The sequence below is a fragment of the Papaver somniferum genome, chromosome 9, assembly GCF_003573695.1.
Source record: "Papaver somniferum cultivar HN1 chromosome 9, ASM357369v1, whole genome shotgun sequence".
NCBI lineage: Eukaryota > Viridiplantae > Streptophyta > Magnoliopsida > Ranunculales > Papaveraceae > Papaver > Papaver somniferum.
Genome location: NC_039366.1, coordinates 136,953,763 through 136,970,802, shown reverse-complemented (window position 1 = coordinate 136,970,802; position 17,040 = coordinate 136,953,763). Strand labels below are relative to the sequence as shown.

General features: G+C 36.0%; 2 protein-coding genes across 4 annotated transcripts; one reads left to right on the top strand and one right to left on the bottom strand.

The window, feature by feature from the left end:
* Positions 1 to 5,111: 5,111 nt before the first annotated feature.
* On the top strand, positions 5,112 to 8,013 carry LOC113307875. Of its 3 annotated transcripts, none has more exons than XM_026556337.1 (7): positions 5,112 to 5,475; positions 6,207 to 6,318; positions 6,510 to 6,602; positions 6,761 to 6,904; positions 7,177 to 7,256; positions 7,351 to 7,415; positions 7,671 to 8,013. In XM_026556337.1, exons 1-5 carry the CDS (start codon positions 5,441 to 5,443, stop codon positions 7,228 to 7,230), a joined length of 438 nt encoding a protein of 145 aa, XP_026412122.1. In that variant the 5' UTR covers positions 5,112 to 5,440; the 3' UTR covers positions 7,231 to 7,256; positions 7,351 to 7,415; positions 7,671 to 8,013. The 3 variants fall into 3 exon arrangements, with proteins under 3 accessions (XP_026412122.1, XP_026412124.1, XP_026412123.1); XM_026556339.1 differs by having other exon boundaries at positions 7,173 to 7,256; XM_026556338.1 differs by having other exon boundaries at positions 7,351 to 8,013.
* A 5,907-nt stretch (positions 8,014 to 13,920) lies between these two features.
* On the bottom strand, positions 13,921 to 14,419 carry LOC113313789. Its single transcript, XM_026562576.1, has one exon. The coding sequence runs from the start codon at positions 14,362 to 14,364 to the stop codon at positions 14,122 to 14,124; it is 243 nt and encodes an 80-aa protein (XP_026418361.1). The 5' UTR covers positions 14,365 to 14,419; the 3' UTR covers positions 13,921 to 14,121.
* Positions 14,420 to 17,040: the final 2,621 nt, after the last annotated feature.

The following is a 17,040-nucleotide window of genomic DNA, read 5'->3' as shown; positions in this document are numbered from 1 at the left end:
GCCAAACAAAAGATATTGAAAGTAGATGTACCTAAAGCAGAAGAGGTATTTATACGAGTACTTGGTAAGTTGAGTGGTGGACTACAACTTTGCTCCAAATTTTTTACCCGTGTGGCGAATGGCGACTCTTTTAATCAACAGTCTTTAACAGTATACGCCACTCATCTACACAAAAAACAAACAATTATAGGTCGAATACATAGAACTAAAGATAATGATCAGTACATTAAGAATCAAATCTTCACAATTAACCATGAAACACAACATTTACCCATTTCTCACACCAATTACTCCCAAATTCCCTCAAATTTTCACCACAAACGATCATTTCCTTAATATAATATGATAGCAATATAAAGATATATGTTTTTTAGTGCAGAAACTTAAAACTACCATATTAACATGGTCTTTCAATCAAATAGATTTTAATCAAACGTGTTAACGAAAACATTGTTTGATGAGAGGAAGAAGTTAAAGCTAGGGTTTTAACTGAAAAAAACATGGATTTTTTTTTAAAAGGATGCATTAAATATAAAGGGATGAGGGGAAGATACTTACAAACGATTGAAGAAGAAGATAAGATATTTGATGTTCTGCAGAAGAACCAAGCTTCGAATGGAGATATCATATCAGTTCTACAAACCAAAAGAAATAAAACCTCACTTAATCTTGGACACACAACACTTTGATATATGCATTTAACCTCAATAGAATACAGTCAAAAAATAAATAAAAAGTGATAAAACTAAATCATGAAGATTCCAACTCAGTAGCAACCTTACCAAACTAACAAAAACTCATCAATTGAGAAACAAAAACCATGCCCAACTTCCAAATCTAACCAGACAATATCCATAAGCATTTCTGCAAAATAGTCTGACTAAGAAAATCTTTATAGTGTAATTCTGTTTCGTTGGTTCAATTCATCAAGCAACTGGTGCACAAACAAGTTAAATTATTCATTCTTTATAAATCAATACCAAAAAAAACGTACTGCTATATGATGCTCACCTGATGTGGTACCAAAATCCATAGAAAATCTTATCAAAAGTTTCTTTAGCCTGAAATATAAATTAGGGAAAAAAATGATTACAAGAGCAGAAAAATCATATGATCAGGGAAGAACAATAGTTATAATAAGAGTCGCAAATTAGATCTACAGTAAACTCTAAAAATAATCTTAAACTGGAATTAAACGAAATCTTAATAATATCCATAATTTCTTAGATAAAGTAGGAAAGAAGATGGAATTTCATTACTCTAAGAAGAACACGAGAACCGGGTGAATTTTTCAGAAGAGAATGATATAAAGCTTCATGAGAGCAAATCAACAAATGATTAATTTTTTTATTAAAGTAAATAATTTTTCATGGGGAAGATATATTCATATTCATCAGAATAGCTTCACAAGCCTTTCTGGTTTTCTTTTTGTTTGGTGTTTTGGGTTTTAGTAAAAAACGGGTATAATAAAAAAAGAATCCCCTAGACGTGGTCAATTTAAAATATGGGAGAAAAATATGCTAGGGGAGAATGTTGGTTTTCCGAGGTGAAAAAATGGTTCAATTCAAGAAAAGTAAAAATATGTGGAGGGGATTTTGATTTTTCGTGAAATTTTTGGTGGGAATTAAGGGCGCCATATTAATGTTTTTCAATTTTGGGAAATTTTGAATTTTTACTTTTATATTGGAGAGATTTGTGAACCTGACCAGAAATCCAAGTAAGGAAAATAATTATTCAACATTAATTGGAATTTTGTTGGCGGGGTAAATTTATAAGTGGGTTTTGGTGGTATTTTCTTTATTTAGATAATATTTCCTAATATAGAGTATATTTAATACTAGTATTTCGGAAATTAAATAAAATAACAAGATTTTTGTCTCAACAATGAATATATGTTGTTACAATATCAGTATTTTTTCGGGAAAATAAATGTGTTACATCTTCATGTTCCATCAAGATTACACAAAATTCATATTTCCATCTCAATTAAAAATTGAACGTACATTTATTTTCCTTTCGGTATCAGTTTAATTTTTTTTCTAAAACAAATACTATTATTTATTTTTTAGTACTATTTGAAAATAAAGTGTTAAAAAAAAATGTTCGAGTGAGCATGATCCGGTAAAATTGGATGTTATTTGTGGAGAATAATTGAAGGTGAAAACGATCTAGTGAAAATGAGTAACATTCAAATGGATGGAATTGTGCATAATTAGTGAAAGTGCGTATGAAATAGTTTAATTGTGTAAAAATTGATGTTTATCGGAGGCAATAGATGGATAATTAGTTGAATTGAGTATGATATAGTAAAATTGTGTAAACTTGGATACGATTTTTGGATGACTAGCAGAGTTGAGTATGATCTAGCAAAGTTGAGTAAACTTTAATATAATTTGTGGATAACTAGTAGAGTCGAGTATGTTATAGTAGATTGAGTAAACTTGGATGCAATTTGTGGCTAGTTAATGAAAGCGAGTATAACTAGTTGAGTTGATTATGATCCAGCGATATAAAGTAAACTTAAATATATAATTTGCGAATAACTATTAGAGTAGAGTATGATCTATTAAAATTGAGTAAACTTGGATGTAGGATAATTAGTGAAATCGAGTATGATCTAGTGAAACTGAGAAAGTGAGTATTAAAAATGAGTAAACTTGGAAGTAATTTTAGGATAGCTAGTGAAAGTGAGTATGATCTAGTGATATTGAGTAAAATTATACTTAATTCGATGCAATAGGTGAACAATTATTAAAAGTGATTATGATCTAGTGAAGTTGAGAAACAATGGACTCAACTAGATGTAGTTGGTGCACAATTGTTGAAAGTGAATATATGATATAGTAAAATGGTGTAAAATTGGATGCAATTGGTTGATCATTGGTGAAAGTGAATATGCTCTAGTGAAATTGAGTAAAATATGATTCAATTAGATGCAATTGGGTAACTAGTAGAGTTTACCACGATCTTGTAATAAAAATAGTAAACTTGGAAGTAATTTTAGGATAATTAGTGAAACTGGGTATGATCTAGTGATATTGAGTAAAATTACACTTTGTTCGATACAATAGGTGAATAGTCTTTAAAAGTGATTATGATTCAATTAAATGCAACTAGTGGGTAACTAGTAGTGTCGAACACGATCTTGTAATAAAAATAGTAAACTCGGTGGAAGTTTTAAGATAGTTTTTGAATATAATGCATATTTTCATCTCAATCAAAATTTAAACGTGCATTTATTTTCCTTTCGGTATTTGAGGTAATAAATATGACTAGTAGAGTTGAGTATGATTTATTAAAATTGAGTAAGCTTGAATATAATTTTTGGATAATTGGTACAATTGAGTATGATCTGATAAAATTGAGTAAACTTGGATAGAATTTGTGGATAATTAGTGAAAATCATTATGATCTAGCGAAATTGAGTAAAATTGGACAAAAGTTGACACTATTGGTGAATAATTGTTGAAAGTGATTATGATCTAGTGAGATTAGTTGGATGTAATTGGTGGATAATTGGTGAAAGTGATTATGATCCAGTTAAATGGAATAAAATAAATTGGATTCAATTGGTGGATAACTAGTAGAGTTGAGCATGATCTAGTAAAATTGAGTAAACTTGGAATTAATTTTAGGATAACTTGGGCAAGTGAGTATGATCTAGTGATATTGAGAATATTAGAATCGATTTAATATAATAAGTGAATAATTGCTGAAGTATGATTTAGTGAGATTGGAAAAAAAACAAAAACAAATTGGACTCAATTGTCGGGAATGAGTATGATTTAGTGAAACTGAGTAAAATTAGATGTAGTTGGTTGATCATCGGTGAAAGTGAATATGATCTAGTAAAATTGTGTAAAACTGAATTCAATTGGATGCAATTGGTGTATAACTAGTACAGTTGAGTATGATCTGGTAAATTTGAGTAAACTTGGATGTAATTTTTAAGATACTTAGTGAAAAGGAGATGGTACCAAGTACACCACCAATTTTTTTTGTTCGACAACCTGTATGGACAAAACCTAACACAATCACAAGTAAATAGGAATTATAGATCCTTGAACTATTCAGTTGCGGTCGTGCTCATTGCTGATTCTGTTAGCTGACGTCTTTTACAGCCTAAGAGTTGCTTCAACCAAAGTGAATACTTTTGGTACCAATATGCTTTGAACAAACAACCTATTTGATTTACCTTTTGATATTTTGATCTATGTACGATAATATGTTTGCAATACACATAGTCCATCAAACCTCACGAATTAGGAAAACTTACACTTAGTTAGCTTAGAAGCCTGGATTACTAACCACATCTCAATAAGAATCCAAACAAATCGAAGAAGAATTTGGATATCTATCTTGAGGAATCACAAAGTTTGATACGAAGAGAACTTTGTGATTTCTATCTATCTCGTTCCTGATACGAGATAACAAGAACCTCTAAGATCAATAAGAACAAGATCATGATATACAAACTATCAGGTAAAAGATAATTAGACCTAGTTTCAGGAATCCCAAAATGGAGTGTTTAAGTCGCAACCTAATTATGTTTTTCAGAAGAAACCTAAGTTCACAGAGGACGACTCTAGCAAGCAACTGGGACACAGAAGTGGCAGCTTTGAATTCAATCAAACATTTTCTCACTCTAGATTAAACTCTTATTAGGAAATGAAACTCTTATCAGGAATTCATGTAATCATATGAATATATTTTTTTAAAATTATCCACGAGAATACACCATGCTCCAAATTTATACACAACACTCCTAAAATATCTACCGTTCAAATATGACTAAACTTCAAAGTAAGATCCATTGTCGAAACATTATGTTAAAAACTGGAGCTGCTACGATGTGGCCCGACCACATCGTTTGAGTATGTGACCCATCTTATTTGTTTGACACGTCTTGAAAAGTGTTAGTTTTGTTGTTATTTCGGGGAATTTAGAAAGGGCTATTTTTCAGGGAACCAATTTCTCATGTCTTTTTTATACAAAAAGCAGGAGTTTTATTTTTGTTTAAACCTAATTTAACATACGTGTAAATAAACAAAGAGGGGCCACATACTTAAACGATGTGGCCGGGCCACATCGTATCCCGGGCGGTTCGCAACTTTCCTTTTCTTCCCTCTCCCTCTCTCTCTCTCGTTTCTCTTTCCCCACGATCTCCAAACCTCGCCTCTCTCGAGTAAACGAAAACCCTAACTCAGTCACAACTATAACCACCTTTACTTCCAGAACGAACACAGAAGAATCCCCGATCTTCTTCTTCTCTTATATGGATGTTTTTGGTAACAAAATCGACTTCATCTGAAATCGCTCATCTCTTGTGTAAAAAAATCACTCTTCTCTTTGTCTAAGCTATCGACTTCGTCTGAAATCGGTCAAGGGTTTGCTCAAGTCACTGTGTTTTCATTACTCTTTCTCTAGCAGATGAAGATTGATGAACAAGATGAAGGATGCTGAAACTTCTAAAAGGTATAGTTTCACGAACCCTAACTTTGTTTCTCTTCTTTGTTATTTTAGATGTTCAATCTTTGTTCTTGAATGGGTTTTTTTTACTCAATTTTGAACCAGGGTTTTTTAATTTTGGGATATGTTTTACTCGATTTTAAGTACTTGTATCGATTATGAGATTTGGGTTTCTGAACTAGGGATTTTTACTCAGATTTGTGTTATTTGTTTAGTTGCTAGGATTTGTTAATTGATGTTTGATTCTGTTTTGAGAATCTAGGATTTGTTTGGTTTATGGATTTTGCTGGATTTGTGTTTAATACTTTCATGTGTATGTAAGATAATTGTGTAGATTCATAGCTGCAAAATTAACCTTTGTATGACAACTGGGAAGAAACATACAATTGGGGGTGGGGGTGTTGGTGTTGGGAATTTTACCTTGGATTTGCTTATTTATGCACACAAATATTTAACACTATCAAATATTTACCTTGGTAGTAACTACTGAGATAAAGAAGCTAGGAAGCAGTTATCCTTTCGTTCCGTAACTTTTCTTGTTTAAGTATGTTATTCGATTTCTGAATCAAATATGAGACCAAATAAACGAGCCCGTTAAAATCCTGCTCAATTTTCGTTCTATTATGCTTTAATTCGGGTGCAATAGTTCATATCCTTGGGTTGTTGATAACATGACTACAACTGTTTTAAAGACTTAGCAGCAAAATTAATTTTGTGTTTGGTTTGGTTTAATTCAGAGAACATGCAGTCATGGAGAAGATTAAAGAAGCACACAGGAGAGTGATGGTGGCTAACCATCCTCACAAGGGTGGGAGCATGTATCTTGCTAAAAAGATCAACGAGGCTGAGGTACTTTTGATGGATGAGGGTCAGATTTCAATTCTTTCCATGTGAAGGTAGGATTGATTGTTGACCTAGAAGTCATAGAACAAGTCAAGCTGGTGTTTTATAAAACAAGAAGAATAATCAACCAAGAGGGGTACGATTGAATATGAGTCATGACAATCTCTATTTTTCTTTCTTGATTTTTTTTAAGCTAGGGTTTGCTGTTAGGATTGACAGGTGCTGATGATCCTATTCCCAGATCTAGTAATGGCTTGTCTGAAGAAATTTCTTTTAAGATTCTGAAACAGGTGTGGGTTTCTTTCTCTGAATTCTGTGATTTTGGTCAGCATTTTGTGATTTTAGTGAGTTGCAACTTGTTGCGGCATGGTTGGATGTCTATAGCACAGGTCTTCTACATCTATCCAATTATTATCTTATCTTGATTACTAAATGTACCATGTTTCAGGAAGTTATATCCAGAAATGTATTGGTTGATGAATGTTCAAGGCAGGTTGTCGAGGTGGAGCAAGCAGCCATGTGGAAGTTTCTTTGGTGGTCGGGAATCATAGCTGTCCATGTTATGGTTGGCCAAAACATAGATGATCACTCGGTAAGTAAAAGCTACTGTCATATGCATAAACGTCGGTTATAGTAATTCTTGATTTCTGGTAATTTTGAAGATCTCTTTTACTTCCTGTTACACAGATATATACGTTTGAGCAATAGAAGTTTATGAACTGTAATTTTCGTGTTTCAGAAACTTTTCTCCAACACTTCCTCCTCAAGCCTTTGTCTTTTATTTCCTTCTTGGTTTGCATGATGAGTTCAGCTTGTTGATGTACTTTATGCTGAGTGTTTGCATTTGTCTCTTTGTGAAGGAAGGACTCATGCTGGTTGTTGCAACAATCTGACAAGATATATGCTGGAGCATTTTGACAGTGATTCAGGGATTCGAATCACAGGTAACTGATGCTTCTCTCTTCTGAAAACTTAACTGGATGCAATCATGTTCCGAAGTCATTGATTTGGTTTTATGCATGGATTTCTATTTTGTAGTTTGATTCTTCACAAGACTAAACTTTGTGCTCCTGCACTTGCTCCATTCAAGGCTTATTAAGAAGGTGATGGTTTTCCCGATGTGTTTGATTTGTCATTGTTGTCTCATGTCAGGGTTCGTAATCTTATTAGTACCTTAAAGTTTGTATAGCATCAGTAGTCTGTTCGGTCTGAACTAACCCAAGAACATCACCCTAATAGTATTGCTCAGCAAAGAACTCTTCTCCCGCTAACCAGAATCCATCTCATTTATTTTGATGCTTTTGATATAGAATCTAATTGTACTATTAGAATTGGTATCATTCTTCTTGATAATGCAGGAAACTTTTGGGGTGCCAAAACAATCCCAAGCACAACATGAGATACTTAACATGCTGAAGCCAAGGCTCTTCTTGTAGCCACACTATGGGTTAACGAGCTGGAACTGCAGTTTACTTCAAAGGGGACTGAATCATTCTGAAGATGTATGCTATGCTATCTAGTGTTCAAATCACCATAGTTAACTATTGCTGTTATAGTGGTCTCTGTCAAGTTTTCTAGATTTTTGGTGTAGTTAGTGTCATTATTATTCGAAAAAAATATTGTCTTTAGGTTTTTGTTAGTATTATTTTGTAACATTTGATAAGGTCTTATTTGGAATAAAATTTCTGTTAATTATGGGTAGAGGTGTAAATTCGGGCAGGCCGTCCGACCCAAAAACTAAGACAGGCCGGGCAGGCCAGGCTTAATATTTGTGAGCCCGTAAACGAATTCAGGCCGGGTACAAGTAGATAATTTGCTACCCAAAGACCGCCCAAACCCCGCTTTTTATACGGGCAGGCCAGATCGGGCCGGACAGGTCACTATTTTGATTTTTTTTTAAGTTTAAATTTTCAAATGAACGGTATTAAATACAATATCCTTTCCAACATCACATATCGTAAGTAAAGTGGTAGTATTATTTTATATTTAAATTGCGTTGATAAATTTTTAATTTTAGGCTATAATAAATAATTAATTAGAGTACAATAAACTTTCTAATAAGAAAATATATTACCATTAATATTTTGAAAAGGTTAATTATAAGTAAAAACAATTATATATTTTATTTTTCTTGACACAAAATTGACAATTATAAAATTGTAACTTTTAAGTCTTTTTAAGAGGATATTAAATGATTAATAGCACATAGAAGCCTTTCAGGCCGGGCACCAGGCCGGGTATCAGGTCGGACATCATAATTAATCGCAAAGCCCGAGACCGCCCATTAAATTAATCCAGGCCAGGACGGGTAGCCCGCAACGGGCCATAACAGGTTTTGGGCAATTTCAGGTACAGGCGGGCTTGGGCGGGTACGGGCAGGCTGAGTTTTTTCGGGTAATATTTACACCCCTAATTATGGGTAAATAAATTTTCCTTTTTATTAAAGATATATCAAATTTGAAAAGAAAATATTGATTTTGAATTAAAGGCTTGAGATAATGCCACATGGATGGTGGAAGATGTATCCAATTCAACGATTGAGATTTCATAATCTTTCATCAACGTGTTTGGTTAGAGATTTAACCATGTTTCGTAGCTTTTTAAAATATAATAAAAAATCAACGATTCGAGATTCGAGATGGTTATTCAAAGATGTATCTTTGAAACCCATCTTGTCCATCCGTTTTGGTTTAAAATTATCGGTATAGATTAATACCGTTTTGGTTTAAAATTATCGGTATAGATTAATACACGCGAACGGTGATAGATGCCTCAAATATGAACGGTCGAAGTTGCATCATATTATACCAAATCTAGAATACGTGGACGGTACAAGAGTGCATCAAATATGCCTAAACACCACATATAGCCACGCAAAAATCAGATTATGTGTCTCTATAGAGAGCCAATGGCCACGTCGGAAAATAAATTGCGTGTTTATACGTAACCAATAACCACACCATTTTTTTTGCGTGTCCATAACATAATCAATAGCCACGCCAAAAAACAATTGCGTGTCCATAGAATAACCTATAGCCACGTCAAAAAAAACTTGTGTCTATAGGTAACCAACAACCACACCATTTTTGTTTTTGCGTGTCTATAGGATAACCAATAGCCACGCCAAAAAGAAACTTGTGTGTCCAAAGGGTACCAATGGACACACTAAAACAACAAATTGAGTGTCTATAGGGTATCAATACTTAAGTTTTTGGGACACTCTATGGCAACGCCTATGGGTTTTGGCGTGTCTATTTCATGCAACAATAGACACGCAAGGTAGGCGTGGCTATAAAATAACATTAAGACACGCCATCATACCTAAAACCACGCGAGCAGAAACCACGCCAAGTCCAAACCAAAATGGCGTGTCTAAAACCCTATGGACACGCCAATTTGGCGTGGCTAAAGGGTCATTTTGTACTAGTGTTATAAGCTTGCAGCAATGGAAAATTGGTCACAACCTACTACAATGAAGCAATTAAGAGGTTTTTTTGGGTTAACAGGATATTACAGACGCTTCATTAAATCTTATGACACTATTAGCAGACCTTTAACATATATTTTGAAGAAAGAGTCATTCATATGGTCTTCTGATGCAGTACAAGCATTCAATGCTCTTAAATAAGCAATGATGTCTGCACATGTTCTAGCCTTGCCGGATTTTTCTCTACCTTTTGTTCTCGAAACTGATGCTTGCTCGAAAGGAATAGGAGATGTATTGATGCAACATGGTAAACCCATTGCTTTCTACAGCAAAGGACTAGGTCCTAAGGCACTTGCACTATCCACTTACGAAAAAGAACTAATGGCCATTGTTATGGAAGTTCAAAAGTGGAAACACTACCTATCACACTGTCAGTTCATCATCAATACGGACCACCACAGCTTGAAATTTTTAATGGAACAGAGAGTTACTTCTGTTTTGCAACACAAGTGGCTTATGAAACTACTTGGACTGGATTACGTCATTCGATACAAGAAAGGTCTTGATAATAAAGCTGCTGATGCACTGTCTCGAATTCCTCTTCCAATGCTGACTTCCTGGAAATTTCACTTTCACAACCTCAATGGGCACAAGATATCATTCTTAGCTATGCTGAAGACCCTTTGGCACAACAATTGATTGCTCAACTGCTGGTGCAACCCTCTCACAAGGTTTTCTCTTACAATGCTGGCATACTCAGATATAAAGTTAGACTGTACATTGGTTCTGGTCACCAGGTAAGAGATCACATACTTCAATCTGTTCATTGCTCTGCAATTGGTGGTCATTCAGGGATGTTGGGTACGTACAATAGGGCTAAGGCCTATTTCTATTGGCCAAAGATGAAAGCTGCCATCCTACAGTTTGTAGCCAACTGTGAAGTTTGCCAATGCAATAAGGGAGAACACACTCACTCTGCTGGCCTCCTTCAACCACTTCCAATTCCAGCGTCAGCATGGCAACACATAGCGATGGATTTTATAGAGGGTTTACCATTGTCCAACAGGAAATCTGTCATTCTAGTTGTGGTTGATCGACTGACAAAATACAATCATTTTATAGCTCTTGCTCACCCATTTACTGCTCTGACTGTTGCAAAGGAATTTCTTCACCATGTTTTCAAGCTTCATGGCTTACCAGCATCGATTGTCTCGTATCGATACAAGATATTCATCAGCCAGTTTTGGCAGGAGTTGTTCAAGGATTAGGGACTTCATTGCATCTTAGCACATCGTATCATCCGCAAACAGATGGACAAACAAAGCGTACTAATGCATGCTTACAACAATATCTGCGTTGTGTGACAGGTACCAATCCTAAACTATAATCCAATTGGTTGTCATTAGCCGAGTGGTGGTTTAATACGAATTACCACACTAGCTTGCGCATGACACCATTTCAAGCCTTATATGGCTATCAACCACCACATTTGGCATTTCCCCTGCATTCCACCACTTATGTACAGGTTGTTCAAGATTACTTACACGACAGAGACCACATGTTACAAATACTCCGAGAAGACTTATTGAAAGCACAAACAAGGGTGAAGTTTTTTGCCGATAAACATGGGACTGACAGGACATTTGAAGTGGGTGATATGGTTTTCCTCAAATTACAACCTTATCGTCAAACTTCAGTGGCTATCCGTAAGAATTTCAATCTCTCTTCTAAGTATTTCAGACCATTTGAGATTGTGCAGAGGATTGGTGCTGTCGCGTACAAACTGAAACTACCAGTTGGGTCTCGCAGACATCCGGTGTTTCATGTGTCTCAGCTCAAGATGAAGATTGGTCAGCGTTCTACTTCTTCACCCTCACTGCCACTGGTGGATCAGAATGGAGCTATCTTGGTGGAACCAGCTGCAGTCCTTGCAACCCGTCTTACACTCCGTGATGACCACTCTATTCCTGAAGTCTTGATTCAGTGGGTGAGTGCACCAGCAGAGAACGCGACGTGGGAAGATACAAGTCACATCAGAGCTCATTTTCCTCATTTCGTCCTTGAGGACAAGGACTCTTAGAACGGATGGGTATTGTTATGTACCTACGGTCCATTAATAAGCGGGCTTTCTAATCCCTTAAGTCAGTGGGCTTGCTATTTCTTCCAACTTCAGTGGGCTTTACCAATTCAGTCGTTTAATTCGTTGTAACCTTTATATTGTTGGGCCAGCTGTGACTGCGCAGATTAGTTTAAGGGATCAACACTCATTAGTCGTTGGATCACCAATAGGAAAGAGAGGAGATATTTAAGAACGATTTTTTGGGGACCATGGTTTTTTTGGGGGACCATGGTTTTATTTTGGGTAAAGGCATTAAAAGTAATTCTAGGTCACCCCATATCTAGTTATTTATTTAATACCTAATCTACCCTCTTAATTAATTTTAGGTTATGATTAGTGAATGATTTAGTTAAAAACAATTAGTGAGATTAAATTAAAAGATGGGTTTATTATTAGTTGAGTAGAATTATTGAGAGAGTAGAGTTAGAGAAGATGAAGGAGAAAAACATGAAAAATAATTTTTTTTTCTAATTCACTAAGTTTGAGTATTCAAATGATGAAAACTCATCTGATTCTTCATCTTCATCCTCTCCTAGAATATTTGTTAATCTTCAAAATGATCCGGATTTGAACTGGATTTTGAACAGTTCGATAACTTTATATGAAAAACAAGTAAGCGAACTCATCTGAAGCTATAGTTCGGTTTCCCCATGAGATGAACAAGTAACCGAACTCATATGAAAGTGTAGTTCGGTTACTTGTTCCAAACACGCAGGTTACCCAACTCTCTAATAATTTCTAGGAGTTACATCGTTATGTTCGGTTGGTTCTCAACTAACCGAACTTTGGTGTACAAAGTTCGGTTGATTCGCAAACTGCATGCACTTTTGATCTAACCGAACTTTACGTAATATAAGAGTATATAAGTTTACAAAGTTCGGTTCTTTCGCAAACTTGAACCTAACAGCTAACCAACCGAACTCTGAGTTCGGTTTTTGCGATAAAATTGTGAAGTTACCGAACTTAACAAACAAAAAAAATGTGAAGTTCCAGCGTCTATTGGCTAAGTTCGGTTACTTTGTAGTTTTAAATTTTTTTGCGAACAAACCGAACTCTATTGGCTAAGTTCGGTTATTTTGGAACTAAACATAGTGGCCACAACAACACAGTTCGGTTAGACTGGATTTGTTTTTTTTTTCGGTTCTAAGGGTGGAGTTCGGTTACTTTGTAATTTTAATTTTTTTTGCGAAACAACCGAACAGAGAGTTCGGTGACTTAGTTTTAAATCCAATAGAACCGAACTGTTCTTCGTGTTCTTCATTTTCAAGAAGTTCGGTTAGTAAACTAGGGTTTTTTGGAAAATCGACCTAACCGAACATGGCTCTGTAACTTCTATTAAAACCCTTTTTGATGATTTCTATTCGATTGAAGCAATCAAAATCAAATTAAAGCGAAGGGTTTGTTGGACAATACCTCCGGAGTGGTCCCATGGCAGAATCAGGTTGCGGCTGGCGTCTTTTATACTCGATAAAATTATTATGTAACCGAACATAATTGTGATTGCATTGATGTTGTTACATTTCTTAAATAGGCGGCGGTGGTGGTGGTGGTTGGTGGTGGTGATAATCGGAGGTGGTGGTGGTGGTAATCGGCGGTGGTGGACGGTGGTGGTGGTGGTAATCGGTGGTTGGTGGTGGTGATAATAGGAGGTGGTGGTGGTGGTAATCGGCGGTGGTGGGCGGTGGTGGTGGTTATATATATATAGGTGGTTATTAGGTTGGTTTTAAATTAAATTAGGTTAAGGGTAGGTTAGTCATTTCAACGTTTTAGGACATCCCTTATCACTATAGGGAAGGTGGCCTAATAAAATCATGGTCCCCTCAAAAAAAACCATGGTCCCTAAAAAATCATTCATATTTAATGTGTATGATTGAATCTGTCTAAAAACTAAGAAATAAGAATTTGTTCTTGAGGCTCTATCCTTTGAGGAAGAGAAGGTTATTTTGTTGTAGTGTCAATCCCTAGTCGATTCACTACACAGATTTGCAGTAAGATAGTACAGTATTCATGGACATGAAAAACTACCATCACCAGATTATCTTAACAGTGATAAAGAACCTAGTCAAAGTAGCCACCACCGGTATAAACAACATACCATTTCACAACCAAGTAGCAAACAATTTTATACAACAATAAAGTTGGATAATGAAGCTTCTTATAGAGCGTATCATACTTCGCAACCTAGAGAGTATATAGATTGGCGACCTTAAAACAAGAAACCAACAACATTGCTGCATTAAAAGAAAATGTAACACGAGTTCTCTCACTTGAACAGGTGGGCAAGGTCAGGATCATCCAGGTTTAAGTCCAACCATCCACTATGACGCATGTACTCAATATAATGTTGGGGTGGTTCAATTGCCTGTGGGTTCTTTGGAGTGAATCCATGAATCCTTTCAAGATCTCTCGCAAGCCATCGAACATATGTTTTGTCAAGAGGAGGAACCACCTTCACTAGAATCTCTTCCTTCCTTTGCACTTCTTCCTTTACAGGCTTGTTACCCATTTCCTTCTCCAAGTGAAAGACGCAAGTTCACAATGTGATTGCTGAAGCTGGGAAATCTACAGAAGATAACTACTACATCAGTTTCGAAATCTAAGGAGCGTCAGCACGTAGCAAGCTACTACATAGGATAACTACTACGCAGTGATTAACTGAGGATTTCAAATTGAGTTTAAAATTTCGTAAAAGCAGCACTTGGTTGAGACGGATAGTCCAACTCCTAGGTCAAGGCAGGATTCACAAAGAAACCCCAACATTTTGATTCCTCAAATGGTAAAGATGGATTGAAATTTTCCTTCTTATTTGCGAACAAAGCTACTTTAGGGCTACTAAAATTGCAGGATTACTTGCACCAAATGGGAAAGATTACGCACCTATGTAATTGTTTTGTAGGCTATACTTGCAGTAACCTAGAAATTTAATAGCTGCCTGTTGCCTCCGGTCACCCTTTGGTTCTTCTTCTTCTTCCTTTTCCGCCCCAAATCCTCACGCAAGATCTGGATTCTGGTCTACAATCTCAATACTGAGGGAATTAGAAATCGGATTGAAGAGGCAGCACGTGTGTATTGTATGCGTAGGGAGACCAACATCTCTTATCCACGTGTAATAGTGAGTAAGTAATACTAGGGGTGTAAATAATACCCGAAAATACTCGGCCTGCCTGTATCCGTCCGAACCCGCCTGTACCCGAAATAGCCCAAAGCCTGTTATGGCCCGTCATGGACCACCCGGCCTGGCCTGAATTAATTTATTGGGCGGTCTCGGACTTTGCGATTAATTATGATGCCCGGCCTGGTGCCCGGCCTGAAAACCTTCTATGTGCCATTAATCATTTAATATCCTCTTAAAAAGACTTAAAAGTTACAATTTTATAATTGTCAATTTTGTGTCAAGAAAAATAAAATGTTTACTTATAATTAACCTTTTCAAAATATTAATGGTAATATATTTTCTTATTAGAAAGTTTATTGTACTATAATTAATTATTTATTATAGGCTAAAATTAGAAATTTGTCAGTGTAATTTAAATATAAGATAATACTATCACTTACGATATGCGATGTTGGAAAGGAAAGGATATTGTATTTAATACCGTTCATTTGAAAATTTAAACTTAAAAAAAAATTCAAAATAGTGGCCTGTCCGGCCCGATCTGGCATGCCCGTATAAAAAGCAGGCTTTGGGCGGTCTTTGGGTAGCAAATTATCTACTTGTGCCCGGCCTGTCCGGCCTGAATTTGTTTACGGGCTCACAAATATTAATCCTGGCCTGTTTAGCCTGTCTTAGTTTTTGGGTCGAGCGGCCCGGCCTGCCCGAATTTACACCCCTAAGTAATATCGGGTACTAGATTTGTGCACCGGCTATTTTTTTTTCTAAAATTGGTGTGGGGTGGGCTTCCCGCCCCGTGCCGATGTATTTTTGATTTGGTGGGACGGGTATATTAAATCGGTGAAGAATATGTATAAATTTTATTTCTTTTTTCTTTAACTTGGTGTGCGTGGGGTTTCGTCCCGCCCCGTGATAATATTAAATCGGTGGGACGGGTATATTTAATCGGTGGAGAATATGTACAGATTTTATTTCTTTTTTCTTTTAACTTGGTATGCGCGGGGTTTCGTCCCGCCCCGTGATAATATTTTTGATTTGGTGTTCACCCCGCCCCGTGGCATTGTATTTTTGGTCTGGTGTGCCTTGGGCTTGATTTGGTGTGCGCGGGCTTCACCCCGCCCCGTGGCAATGTATTTTTGGTCTGATGTGCATTGGGCTTCGTCCCGTCCCGTGACGATGCATTTTTGATTTGGTGTGCACGGGGCTTCGCCGCTTCCGGTGGCGATATATTTTTTATTTGGTGTGCGCAGGGATTCGACCCACCACGTGGCAATGCATTTTTAATTTGGTGTGCGCGGAGCGTCTCCCGGCCCCGTGGTGATGAAATTTTGATTTGGTGTGGCAGGGCAAATACATTAAATAGGTAGAGAATATGTGCAGAGTTTATTTATTTTTTTCTTTTTATTTTTGCAGAAAATATGTGGATTTTTTCCCTTTATATATTAATTTTGAAAATAGAGTCCTAATATTTTTCTTTTCCTTTTCCTAATTTATTTATTTATTCCTTTTCCTAATATTTTTCTTTTCCTTTTATTTTTGTAGAAAATATGTGGATTCTTTTCCCTTTATATATTAATTCGAAAAAAAAAGAGTTCTAATATAGTAGTTACCCGATTTCCAAATTGAATTCGGACTTCCATAAAATTCCAAACACGGTAAGTTAGGTTTTTCTTTTAAGTTTGTAATTTGAAACCAATCATACGTTGCCAAGTGTCATCACCTACATATTGAATTTGGTTTTCTTTTTTTAATTTTTTTCCTATTCTTTTTAAGCCAACCATACGTTGCCAAGTGTCCTCACCAAAACGCTCGTTTCACAAAACTCAAAAAGGGCCTATTCGGTCAATAGGAAGCAAGGGTTTCCTCACCGTTCAACGTGGGAGTTTTATTTGTCTAGACCTTTAAGTCTTTAGATATTGGAAATTGAATAAATGCCCGTTGTTTTGATGGGCTTCACAAAAACCGTTATGATACACCCTTCTCCATATATATGCCCGTCAGGGGTCCAAGAATTATTGTTTTCTTTTTTCTTCCAAATTTAACGATCATGATTTTTTTATTTTTTTTGTG

What these genes read in the sequence shown, in the direction of transcription:
- LOC113307875 (XM_026556337.1), top strand. Translation starts at nt 5,441, where the DNA reads ATGAACAAGATGAAGGATGCTGAAACTTCTAAAAG. An exon ending in GATGCTGAAACTTCTAAAAG is followed by an intron (nt 5,476 to 6,206) that starts GTATAGTTTCAC and finishes GGTTTAATTCAG; the next exon opens with AGAACATGCAGTCATGGAGA. An exon ending in AAAACATAGATGATCACTCG is followed by an intron (nt 6,905 to 7,176) that starts GTAAGTAAAAGC and finishes TTGTGAAGGAAG; the next exon opens with GACTCATGCTGGTTGTTGCA.
- LOC113313789 (XM_026562576.1), bottom strand. Translation starts at nt 14,364, where the DNA reads ATGGGTAACAAGCCTGTAAAGGAAGAAGTGCAAAGGAAGGAAGAGATT.